Source organism: Parasteatoda tepidariorum, chromosome X2 (genome assembly GCF_043381705.1).
Source record: "Parasteatoda tepidariorum isolate YZ-2023 chromosome X2, CAS_Ptep_4.0, whole genome shotgun sequence".
Lineage (NCBI taxonomy): Eukaryota > Metazoa > Arthropoda > Arachnida > Araneae > Theridiidae > Parasteatoda > Parasteatoda tepidariorum.
In genome coordinates, this window is record NC_092215.1 from 45,036,920 (window position 1) to 45,049,349 (window position 12,430).

A 12,430-nucleotide genomic window follows, 5' to 3' on the forward strand; every position below is an offset into this window, starting at 1 on the left:
ATATATATATATAATCCTTTTCAAATACACCAACGTATTCGTAAAAAGGATATAAATAATACTTAAATCTTTGACTTCTACGAATATCCTGACATATTTATTATGAATAAACAACTGTGGTGTTTTGTTTCACTAATTTATGTATCATAAGTCAATTAATAGATGTTCTTTATTGTATAGATTATCTAAATAAAATTTATTTAAAGTTAATGTTTTCAAAAAAACTTCAGAAACGTTCAATACTTGTGAAATTGGAAACTTTCTTTTAAATATTTGAGTGATTTAAACATCAACAAAAACTATAATAGTACCTTAATCGTGAATAGGAGTATAAAAAAGTATGGTAAAAAGTCGTCTTTTTAGCATTGATAAATGCTTTATGTTATAAAATTGAGTATTTGTTTTAAATTGAATAATATAAAATTTCATCATCTCCTTGCAATTTTATCTTTCTAAAATCAGAATTGTATATTAGTTTTCGACGTTAAAATAAGAATAAATGATATGTAGATTTCTCGTTTAATCACCAATAGTATTTTAAAAATACTGTTTTGCTACCACTTTTTAATTTTTTGGTAATATTTCACTGTTTATAAGAGGGTGTTAATTCCTTCGATTTCACAGAATATATATAAAAAAATCAAGGAATATTATTTAAATCTGACATAGCAAAAAAGTAATTTTTTAAATTTAAATAATAAATAATAGAGCATATCAACTAAATCTAAATGAAAATATGTTACTGCTTTTCATAGATGCAATTTTTATATCACAATCTGAAAATTAATTAAGTAATATACATATATATTTACGTACATATGTATACAATACATATATGTCCAGTGTATGTACAACAATGCGCCTAAAAACGGACCACCCTGAATAACTTTTGATTTAATCATCGGATTTTCGCGTTCTAGGACTCCTTCTTAATGGTTCGAAGAGGTGACTTCAAGGGTTCTAATTAATTGGTGAAGACGATATTTTAAGTTACGAAATCAGACACAAAAACGTACTTTCTCTGAATAACCATACTTTTTTTCCCAACGGATTCGGATTTCTGATCCACAAGATATAGGGGGTAACCGCAATAGGGGGAAATGTCCCCCCCATGTTTGGTCAGGAGAGTGATCCAACGTTTGGAACCCTTAATGTTAATTTTTTACGTATTTCGCCCTATCTCGAGAACTTATAAAGCAAATTGAAAATTTTTTGCACGCAATTATTAAATTCGCTTATTCAAGGATACTTCCATGCAAAAAGAGAAATTTTAGTTAGTATCTATTATTTTTTATTATTTTCATTAATAGTAGTCGAAAAACTTTTTGAATTGTATGGTATACAAATTTTTACGTCTGTATGTAATTTTACATGGCAAAATACAAAATTTGAGCGAAATCGAATGAATAGTTCCTGACAATTTTCATCATACGTCTTCTTTAATATAAAATTAATAATACCAAAGCATAAAATTTTACACGCTACTCAGAAAATCAGTTTAACTGAACCTATTTTATAGATTTTTATGTGTTGACCAGGAGAAATAGACAAAGTAATTCCTAAGGCCAATGATTGTTTTGTCTTGCTCAAACTCTTGTGGGCTGACAAGAGGCAATTTTTAGAAGCCTTTACCATTTTAAGAGCCATCGTATTTATTGAGAAATAAATGTGATGTTCTTAAAAAAAATTAGATACTTGATGCAAATTTTTTAGCATCATCATTTAATTCACGAATATTTTTAAGCGAGTATTTTTAATACGATTATTTTTAAGCATCATCATTATTGACTTTATGTAAAGAAAATGAATATTTTTTGTGAATGATTTCTCTTTGAAGTACGTTAGGTAAAAATTACTGTTTGAACTTTGAAAAACGTTCTAAATAAATAAATGATTATTAACAATCGCTAGTGGAATTTGATTAATATCAGATGTTACGCATCGCTGACCAAGCAGAACATCAAGACTCTTTGACGTTTAAGAATTGTGGTCTGTAGCTTCATTGTTAGTCAGCTGATCCCATCATTTATTGAATGGGGAAATACTATTTATTGCTGTACTTGTGTTAGCTCACATTTAGATTGATCCAACAGCGTTATATGACTCAATGTTTCTCTTTTTGTACAGTAGTTACGTAACATCTTCGAAAAGTTATTGCAGGAATAATGAGCTTAATATTGAAAGTTATGAACATGAAAAAGTTGTATACTTTTTTAATTTACGTTTACTCTTGCTTGGGTAAATGTTTTGTCTTTATAGAGTGGGTGTTCAGAATGATATTCTCAATGACGATCGGCGGTCGATCGCCGTAACTCTAGATTGTGGGGGCGCCAAACGAGACTTAGATTTCATGTTCACTAAACTATTGATATTTTTTTTTTTTTGCATTTGTTTGAAAAATATATTTATAATTTTTTTTGAAATTATATATTCTTATATTAACTTACTTTCTGATCGGAATTTCTGTATGTGAAAGTTTTATTTAAGCTTCTCGCCAATATTCTCAAAAATTTCATACAAGACAAAAACCTTTGGGAATGATCATGTGGTCTTAGGTCTTATTATAAGCAAGAAGAAAATTTTTAATCATTGTAAGAAAATTATTACTAAAAGAAATATATATTATCATAAGAAAATTATAATAAGAAGATGTAAGAAAATTTCTAATTTTCTTTTTCACTGCCGCGATAAATTTACTGTTGTACATAAAACCATCTTATTGTCACTTCCATCTCTTCTGCCATTGAACTCCACAATCAACTAACCCACTTTTATAAATGTTGCGCTTATTCTAAAGCCAATACTGAATATTATTTACCATTCCTGCATCAAAAATTGAACGGATTTGAGAATTTTAGAGTTGACGAATATATTGTATTATTGAACAACTTTTAAACTTGAATTGAATAGGGTAAACTAACCATTGAAGGGGAACACTTAAGCTTCGCTTCCCTTTTAAAAAATCATATTAATTTCAAAATTCGCAATTTAAGTTAAATGACAGTGTCAACATATTTGTTACTAATTGCAAATTATGTAAAATTGTAGAAAACTTACATTATATTGTTTTAAAGTTTTGGAGGTTCAAATAACAAGTAGTTAGAAGACTAAGTGAAGGAACCGCTCTTAGCAGTGAATGAACACCCAGTAAAGGAACACTTAATTTTGAGTATTTTTTAATGCTCTTTATGAATTTATAAGCCATACAAATATTTAAAAATAAGCTTATTCTTGAAATTATAACATATTAACACATACTGTTCATTCACTGGGAAATCTATGCCCAGTAAAGGAACATGTCTGTTCCCTCACTGGTTAGAAGTTGTTTTTCATATTTTTAACATACTTTTGATGCGGAACATCACTAAAGGTACAGGAAAATTAAAGTTTTATCTTTTATTTTCATTAACTTAGAAAAAAAACCAGTTAAAGAACACTTGTTCCTTCACTGGTTTTTCATCGTTTGGTGATCCAGTGAATAAACACCCCCTTATCTCAGTACTTTATTATGCTATGATGCTTTAAAAAAAAATAAAACGTAACTTCGATATCTATATTTTGAATTCTCTTTTTCACAGTGAGAAAAATAAAACTATTACAAGCAATTTATTCCACTTCGAACATATAAATACAAACACTCCACCTTATAATTTTTTCAAAGAAGCAAGGTGTTGCAGAGATAATAACAAATTCAAAAATTTTTTCAGAGAAGTCTATTTGACCAGGTAATCCAAAACATTGCTAGATGACTTCCTATTGTTTGGCAGTAAGCTATTGTTGCCAATCAATCTAAAGAAAAATTTTCAAATTCTTATTTTTAATCAATATATATGAAATGTTCCTTCACTGGATTGTGCTCCTTCACTGGTTGGTTTACCCTACTTAAACACAAAATAAAATATTTTTAACATTTATTAATATATCACTTCTAACACTTATTACTAAAACATTTTAACCAATTCATTTGCTTAATTTTATTGCTATTATGGCTAATTTAATAAAATGTGTATTGCTGGCTTTTTCTTTATTACTTTTATTTGAACTGCCAATGAGTAATTGGTGTGCAAACTACACATAAGAATGATTACTATCTTTAACCCTTTCTCATTTAGTTTTACCTCTAACTGACAAAATGTTGATGAATTCTCAAAAAATATCTTAAAAAATTTCTTTTTGGTTTCTTAACTTACATGATAAACCAAAAACCTACTTTCGCGTTAACTACCTTTTTCATTGTTGTTTTTCTGTTCATTTGCCATTAAACAAAGTTTTTTTCTTTTTCGAATTGTTGTAGTTTTAGTTTGTAATTTATTCAGAGATTTTTTTCCTTTAATTTTTTTTAGTTTTCTGGAATTGTATCTTTTTTTTTTAAATTAATTTTTTTAAACAGAAGTTTTTCGAACTTACAATAAAATTCGTTTATGAAAAATTAGAGTGAAAGAAAAAAAGCTATGTCATGGAAAATATAATTTGTAAACCAAATAAAAATCTGGATCATATCTTGTACAGATGAGGCTATGTTGGGTACCTTTGAGAGAAAGCTCTTGAGAAGTATTTTTTGGAGGAATTTAAAAAAAATGGTGTATGGCTTAAAAGATCAAACCTAGAGCTTTATCACTCATATAATGAACCTGACATTATTAACTTTATTAAACGACAAAGAATAAAATGGACAGGCCACGTTATCAGAATGGATGAAGACCGTACCCCAAAAAGAGTTTTTAATATCAGACCAGTTGGCACACGGAAAAGAGGCAGGCCGAATTTGAGATGGATAGATGACCTAGAAAAAGACCTTTTGGTCTTAAAAGCTAAAAACTAAAAAACACTAACAGGAAAAAGGTTAGTTAGGAAAAAACTTCTTGAGAAGGCCAAGGCCCTCCCTTGGCTATCGAGCTATTGATGATGATGAAACCAAATAAAATATTATTTAAAAAAAAAATTCTTTTCAAAATTAATTTAGGTAAAAAATGTAAAGAATTGAGTATCTTTCAAAGCTTTTTTTTAATCAATTATTTCAGTTATTTGATATTAAACTTCTAAATATGGTGTTTAGCATGCTAAAGCTTGTTATTTGAGCCTACTTGTTGTGCAAGTTATAAGCAAATGGTTAATAATTTATACTAATATTTTAAAAATCTATTACCAGTTAGCTTAAACTTTTATAAAACTATTGTACTTCATTGCATTTAAAATTTTACAGATTTCATGAAGATAAAAAAAAATATGTCAGCATAAAGGTATACTTACATGCAAGCTAGGTCAGTTTCCAATAGTGTGCTGTATTTGCTCCATGACACTTGTATGCTGAATTCGATAAATCTATGATTTATTTTGGGCTATTTCTATAGTAAAATATATATCTAATTTCAGTAATAAGAATTTGTTTTTTATGATTTCACATGTGATAATATATGAGCCAAAATGCTACTTTTTGAACTGATACTTAAGTGTCAGTTCGTATTAAAATTAGTATTTACTTAAAATTGTGAAATTTTCAAATGAATGTATCTAATAACATTAATATATTTAATGAACTTCTAATTCTTTGCAATTTTAGGGAGATTATATTTGGATAGAACCTCAAACGAAAAAAGAATTTGATGTTGCCATCGGTGCAAGAGTAACATCTGCTGAGGGAAGGAGAATACAAGTCATTGATGATGATGGAAAGGTTGATATTTTTTACCTAGTGAAAGCTATTTTCCTATTGTATTTATTTCATATTGTACTTCAACTATGTCACTTTTTAGGATCTATGGCTCACGCCAGAGAGAAGGATCAAAGCCATGCATCCTACCTCAATTCAAGGAGTGGAAGATATGATATCATTAGGTGATTTGCATGAAGCTGGAATTTTAAGGAATCTTTTAATCAGATACAATGAAAATCTCATTTATGTTAGTATTAAATCTTTTAAAATTCATATTTTTTTGTGTATTTTTAAATTGTTTTACAATATTCAAGAATATAATTACTTTTGTTTCATGATTTTAGACTTACACAGGCTCTATTTTGGTTGCTGTTAATCCATATCAAATCCTTCCCATTTACACAGCAGAACAAATAAAACTTTATAAAGATAAGAAAATTGGTGAGTTACCACCTCACATCTTTGCCATAGGAGACAACAGCTATAATAATATGAAACGCTATAAGCAAGATCAATGCATCATTATCAGGTATGTTTGTGTTACCATTTTAATACAAATTAAAATAGATTTTTTAGGCTTTTGAGTGAAGTGCCACCTGCCCAGCAGGTTGACTAACAAAGGGTTACATACATATTTAATCATGTGCTGTAATTGTTTTCTTTCAATTATAAATTTGTTTTCAAGTGTTAATTTTTTAAAAATGTTTTCTTATAGTGGTGAAAGTGGTGCTGGTAAAACGGAAAGTACTAAACTAATATTGCAATATTTAGCTGCCATAAGTGGACAACATTCATGGATTGAACAACAAATTTTAGAAGCAAACCCTATTTTAGAAGGTATAATTTTTTCTCTTTGCTACAAAGTACATATGAAACAGTTTAGTGAACATGTATCTTTATAGTTTTTTCAAAATGAGATAATTTATTATTTTGGTTACACAAAGTCAAAAAAGTAAAATACTTTGGAATTTATTAAACAGAAAGTGTAAAAGTGCCCATCTAAGAAAATGCTGGAAATGGTTATCATTAATCTGTTAAATTCTTAATTCACGTGATTCGACCTATATGTCCAAGAAAAATAGTTAACTCATAACTGGTAAATTTTAAAATTACGCTTTTTCTTTGTTATCTTGCACTGAAATGATTTTGCTTCCTATATGCCGTTCAGATTTTTACTTTAGATGTAAATAACTTCTATAACAGACTTAACAGATAGACAATTATTTATATTCAGAACTTTTTATATGAAATCTGTTACTAAAATTATTACAATGAGTTCATTCAATTTTAAACTTTTATTGCTGTATTTAACATTTGTTGTTTTTCTAAGCAACTTTGATTTATTTCCTCGTCTTTTTCATCCGTGAGAATTAAGAGTTTTTTTGTTCAGTGAAGTGAAAAAAAATTAGATGACATTATTATTTTCAGTGTTTTTTTTCTTTAACAAATTTTAATTTTTATATGTATATCTATTGTAGTTCAATCTATTATATATTCAGTTTTAATCTACATTCTAGTGGTGTTGAATTTAATTTATTTATTATTATTTTTTTACATATAGCTTTATTGGGAAATCAATCTTTAGAATTAGTTGCCTTAAAATAAATGGATATTGGTTGATCCATAATTTTTTCTTTCTTCTTTATTTCAATTTCAGCTTTTGGAAATGCTAAAACTATAAGAAATGATAACTCAAGTCGTTTTGGAAAATATATTGATATTCACTTTAACAAATCAGGCATAATTGAAGGTGCTAGAATAGACCAATATTTATTAGAGAAATCACGAATCGTTGGGCAGGTAAGTAACTCTAATTTTATTCCATTTATGCCTAATTCTTAGTTTTTCATTTATATTCCATACACTTATATTAAGCATTGTGAAATGTTCATTATATAATGAAATGTTCATTACAAAAAATAATTCTGGTCTTTACACTTTTGTGTTATTTGAAAAATTAGGAAATTTTAAAAACCTATGTAAAACCTATAGTTATCTAATTATCTAAAATTATAGGAAAACCATAATATTTAATAAAATATTTACTGAAATACTTGTTTAATTATTTTAGTTATTATTATAGCTTACTATTATAGCTTACTTAATTATTATAGCTTACACAAACTTAAAGCTACTTTTAAACCCAACTTGAAAATAAAAAATAAATAAAAAATATTACATTATCTAATGAAATTATATGTATGCTGATCATGATAAAATTTTTTAAAAATATGTATCGATATATTTTAAAGAATTCCTTGAAGAAATAACATCAGAGTGCCAGCCTTGAAAATGACTAAGGGCATTAATGGGTTAATATGTTTAATGTCATTTCTGTTTGCTAATTTCATGCTATAGCATTCAGGGTAGTGTTCAATTTTTGTTAAAATTTTAACACAATCTTTATACATAATTTTATTAAAATGTGATTGATGGTTGTGAAGATTACTCCAAATTTCCAAAAAGGTATTAAGTTTAATCTCTTACTAAGCTTTTCTTAATTGAGATTCACTGAACTGGTTATTAATTTGGCTCCTGACATCTGGCTCTTGACGCTTGCATCAAGATTGGCTTAATCATTGACTTAGAACTTAATTTACAAAAAAATTAAGTATTTATTTAATTTATTAGACCCACCTTGAAACTTATAATACTCAGCTTAAAGCGGTTTTAGTTAACTTTGTTGCAATGCATTTTAATGAATTTTTCCTTTTCACACATTCTCCAAAATAATTTTTTTTTATTAGGCTACCGATGAAAGAAATTACCACATATTTTATTGTATGTTAGCTGGTCTTGGTCGAGAAGAAAAGCAAAAACTTGAAATTAGTGATGCTTCCAAGTATCATTACCTAACACAGGTAAATTACTTTATAAAATTTTTTAAACTTTAGTTACCTTTAAGTTGTAATTTTAACTTTCTCATTATATTTACTTTTCTTTCCTATAGGGTGGTTGCATCACTTGTGAAGGCAGAGATGATACAGCTGAATTTTCAGATATAAGGTCTGCTATGAAAGTACTTATGTTTTCTGACCAAGAAATTTGGGAAATTCTAAAAATTCTTAGTGCTTTATTACACCTTGGTAATATCAAATATAAAGGTAGGCCATGGATTAAATTCTCATTAAATATGTATCAAAGTTCTATTTTGTTTAACCTTTAAAATTACTCAACCTTCTTTATCATATGATATGTGCTATGCTTATTTCATAAGTTTATACACATTTCCTAATTTTCTTTTGCCCTTTAAAAGACTGAACTGTTTTATAAAGAACAACTTGGAGAAAAGTTTTATCCCTTTTAAAATTGTTCTAATTTGATTTTCTGTTATTCTGTATGAAATTCATTTATTGGTTGAAATTTGTATTTGTGAGATATGCTATGAGGTATTGTCCCTCTTGAATCACCAATATGTTGAAATCTTATGGAAGATATCTCAGCTTCACAATCTCATGATTGTGTTGCTGATTTTATTTTAAATATAATAAGAAATAAAATGTGACCAACTATGTATGTTTTTTCCATGCAATAATGAGGTAATTTTATTTTACAACCGTCATTGAACATCTGACCTAATTTTGAATTTACGACTACTACTGAGGATGACTACGAAAGTGCTTACATACATAAGCACCTTCACTAAATCGGTTCTACGTGGAGCATAGAAATGATGTATGCAATATTATAAATAAAAGTAGGCAGCATAGAAGCAACAAATTGAGAATGTAATATTGGGCTTGTACTCATTAGTTTAAAGTATATTTCAAGACTCAGGCTTTTGATAAAGTTTTTACAGCTACTTACTTTCTAATTTTATGTAGCAGTTTTAGTTTTTTTTTTTCAGTATAGTTTAAATGTAGTATAGTTAAGCAAATAACTTTGTTAATCCATATTTTGTTATGCTTACATGACTAGATTCTGGAAAATGTTCTGACACATTGTTTTTCTTTTTTAGGCTTTTTAAATTTGTTTCAGAACTAAATGAAAGCTTATATTTTATTCTTCTTTTAATGTGAAAAAGGCACGTTTTATTAATAAAAAAATATGTTTTTAGGTACAATAATTGATAATTTAGATGCTTCAGAAATAACTAATGCCGGTAGTGTGAACAGTGCAGCCAGACTTCTTGAAGTATGTAATTTAGTTTCATTTGATATTAAGAATGCATTGATATTTTGTCTGAAAAAGTACTTCTTATTCATGTTTCAATTTTATTCAAAATATAGGTTAACAGTCTGCACATGATAGATGCATTAACTACACGAACAATATTTGCTCATGGTGACGCAGTTGTTTCCAATATGAGTACTACCCAGTCAGTAGATGTAAGAGATGCATTTGTGAAAGGAATCTATGGTAGAATGTTTGTGTGGATCGTTAACAAGATAAACTCTGCTATTTACAAACCGAAGCACTCAGCTGGCTATTATAGAACATCTATTGGAGTTCTAGACATATTCGGATTTGAAAATTTCTTTGTTAACAGGTTGTTATTTTTATACATGTGTTAACTTAAAAAATTCATTTTTAATATTTTTTTTAATTGAAACTTTTTCTAAAAATATTTATAATTTTTTAATTTCATGCTTACATTTTTATGGTTTAAAGTTGTTCTGATTTTCCTGATAAAAAATATTTTTTCCTGATACTCGTGATTTTTTTAATGCTTATCATTAATGCGTATTCAGAACGCATCATTTTCAACAAACATTCAACTTCTGAAAAAAAATCATTTGAATATTTTGTCTTTTTTTATTTTTTTCAATAAAAATGAAATATTTAAAATTAGATCGATTAATGTTAAAACCAGTATACTTTTACTCAAAAAGTGAAATCCGATGCTTGTATCATATAAAAAGCAAAACCCCCTTTATCTTCCTCAGAAGAACTAATTGCTGAATCAGTGTTAGCAAAATAATTTTCTTACTAAATTGCACCCTTCTGGCAAAATCATTTTTAATTTTTGTCATTTTACACCTTTTATTCTCTTTCATAAGCAATAGTGTTATTGTTCCAAAGACCACTAACCATAAGCACTTGACACAAAGCTTAAGAACAGCAGGTGTTGTTCTCACACTTCATAGGCATAAGTAAAAGCAAATCCCCTCCCCCCTTAAAAGAATTCTTTCTATAATGATATTGATTAAAAATCAAAACAAGTCTTAAAAGTAGCATATTATCTTATTATCACAATTCATCATTTTTATTGAAGAAAGGATGTTGAATAAAAGGGAAATAAAAATATACTACTGGATATTAAACAACTAAAAAATTTGGTGAATATTTTGAAGAAATAAAACTTCATATTTCTTTCACATAAAGATTTCATTCTTTGTAAATGAAATAAAAGATTATTGTAACTATGCATTTGTTGATATCTAAAATATGTGAGAGATGAAAATAAATACTTATAATCCTAATGCAGCTATTATTCTAGAAAATATGGTAAGTTTATTTATTGTTCTGTATTTAACTGCAATTTTATACTGTTTTATTGTTAATAACTAACTTGTTGATCTCCAAAGTTTTTCCTGTTAAACTTTAAAATACAAGATATAATTTTTCATGAAACTAGGTAATTAAGTTTAATTTAAATATTTTTCTGTTTTAGTTTTGAACAATTTTGCATTAACTATGCAAATGAAAATCTACAACAATTTTTTGTGAGGCATATTTTTAAGCTGGAGCAAGAGGAATATAATCTTGAAGCAATTAATTGGCAGCACATAGAGTTTGTTGATAACCAGGAAGCTTTAGACCTTATTGCAGTTAAACCAATGAACATTATGGCTTTAATTGATGAAGAAAGTAAATTTCCTAAGGTAACTTAATTTTAATTTTAAAAAAATTGTATACTGTTAAGAATAAGGAGTATTTTATATTACTTTATTTTATCTTATTTTCAGGGAACAGATCAAACTCTTTTAAACAAGTTACATAAAATGCATGGCAGCAATAAGAACTACTTAAAGCCAAAATCTGACATAAATACTTCTTTTGGGCTCAATCATTTTGCAGGAGTTGTTTTTTATGATACAAGAGGTTAAATTCTTTCTTTGTTCTTCTTTTACTGCAGTGTTAATAATTAATATTTTTATATGTATTTTCTTGCTTGTGGAAAAACAGACTTAGAATGAAAAACTATGAAATATAAAATGAAAAACTATCTGTGAACACAAAATCGCAATTAAAAAACTTTCTGCACACATTGATTAACTCTTGAAACTACTTTTATCTCCACCTCATTTTGGCGAAATTCGTTTCAAAATCACAGATTTTTAAAAAATGTTTAATTTTTATAGAACACTATATTAGTTCGTACCACAGGGATAAGTTTGATAAAAACCAAAAAAGCTGAAAATGGAAATCCAAAAAAGTTCAGTGCGAAAGCACTTTTTAAATAATTAAAAAAATACCTAAATTTATTCAATAAAAAAGTGTATGTTAGAAACATCTATCCAGAGAATGGTATCAATGTTTTAATAAAAATATCGATTTGAGATTTTATTTATTTAAATTGCGTGTATATAAATTTTTATGTGCGATTTGTAAACCACGCGAATACGAATCTCGACATTTAATTTTAAAATCTCATAAATGCTAATCCCTATGTTTGATTTGGAAATTGCCTGAATAGGAATCTCAGTGCATCATTTTTAAGTCACTTGAACACGAATCATTAAAGCGGCATTTAAATCGAGTTAATTTGAAACAATATTTCATGAAACAAGAAAAAAGTGACAATGCAAAACAGGATGTGCGATCGTAAACCAC

The 12,430-nt window shown here is 27.4% G+C and overlaps 1 protein-coding gene across 2 annotated transcripts in view; it reads left to right on the forward strand.

The window, feature by feature from the left end:
- Positions 1–12,430, forward strand: part of LOC107454979 (myosin-VIIa ck) — a 77,907-nt gene that overhangs the window by 31,673 nt on the left and 33,804 nt on the right. For both annotated transcript variants that reach the window (XM_016072360.4, XM_016072361.3), the window contains exons 3-13: positions 5,561–5,674; positions 5,754–5,900; positions 5,998–6,182; positions 6,369–6,490; positions 7,311–7,453; positions 8,401–8,514; positions 8,604–8,757; positions 9,711–9,787; positions 9,883–10,142; positions 11,268–11,478; positions 11,563–11,698. In XM_016072360.4, the coding sequence (XP_015927846.1) occupies positions 5,561–5,674; positions 5,754–5,900; positions 5,998–6,182; positions 6,369–6,490; positions 7,311–7,453; positions 8,401–8,514; positions 8,604–8,757; positions 9,711–9,787; positions 9,883–10,142; positions 11,268–11,478; positions 11,563–11,698 (1,663 nt within the window). The remainder of the gene's footprint in view (positions 1–5,560; positions 5,675–5,753; positions 5,901–5,997; positions 6,183–6,368; positions 6,491–7,310; positions 7,454–8,400; positions 8,515–8,603; positions 8,758–9,710; positions 9,788–9,882; positions 10,143–11,267; positions 11,479–11,562; positions 11,699–12,430) is intronic.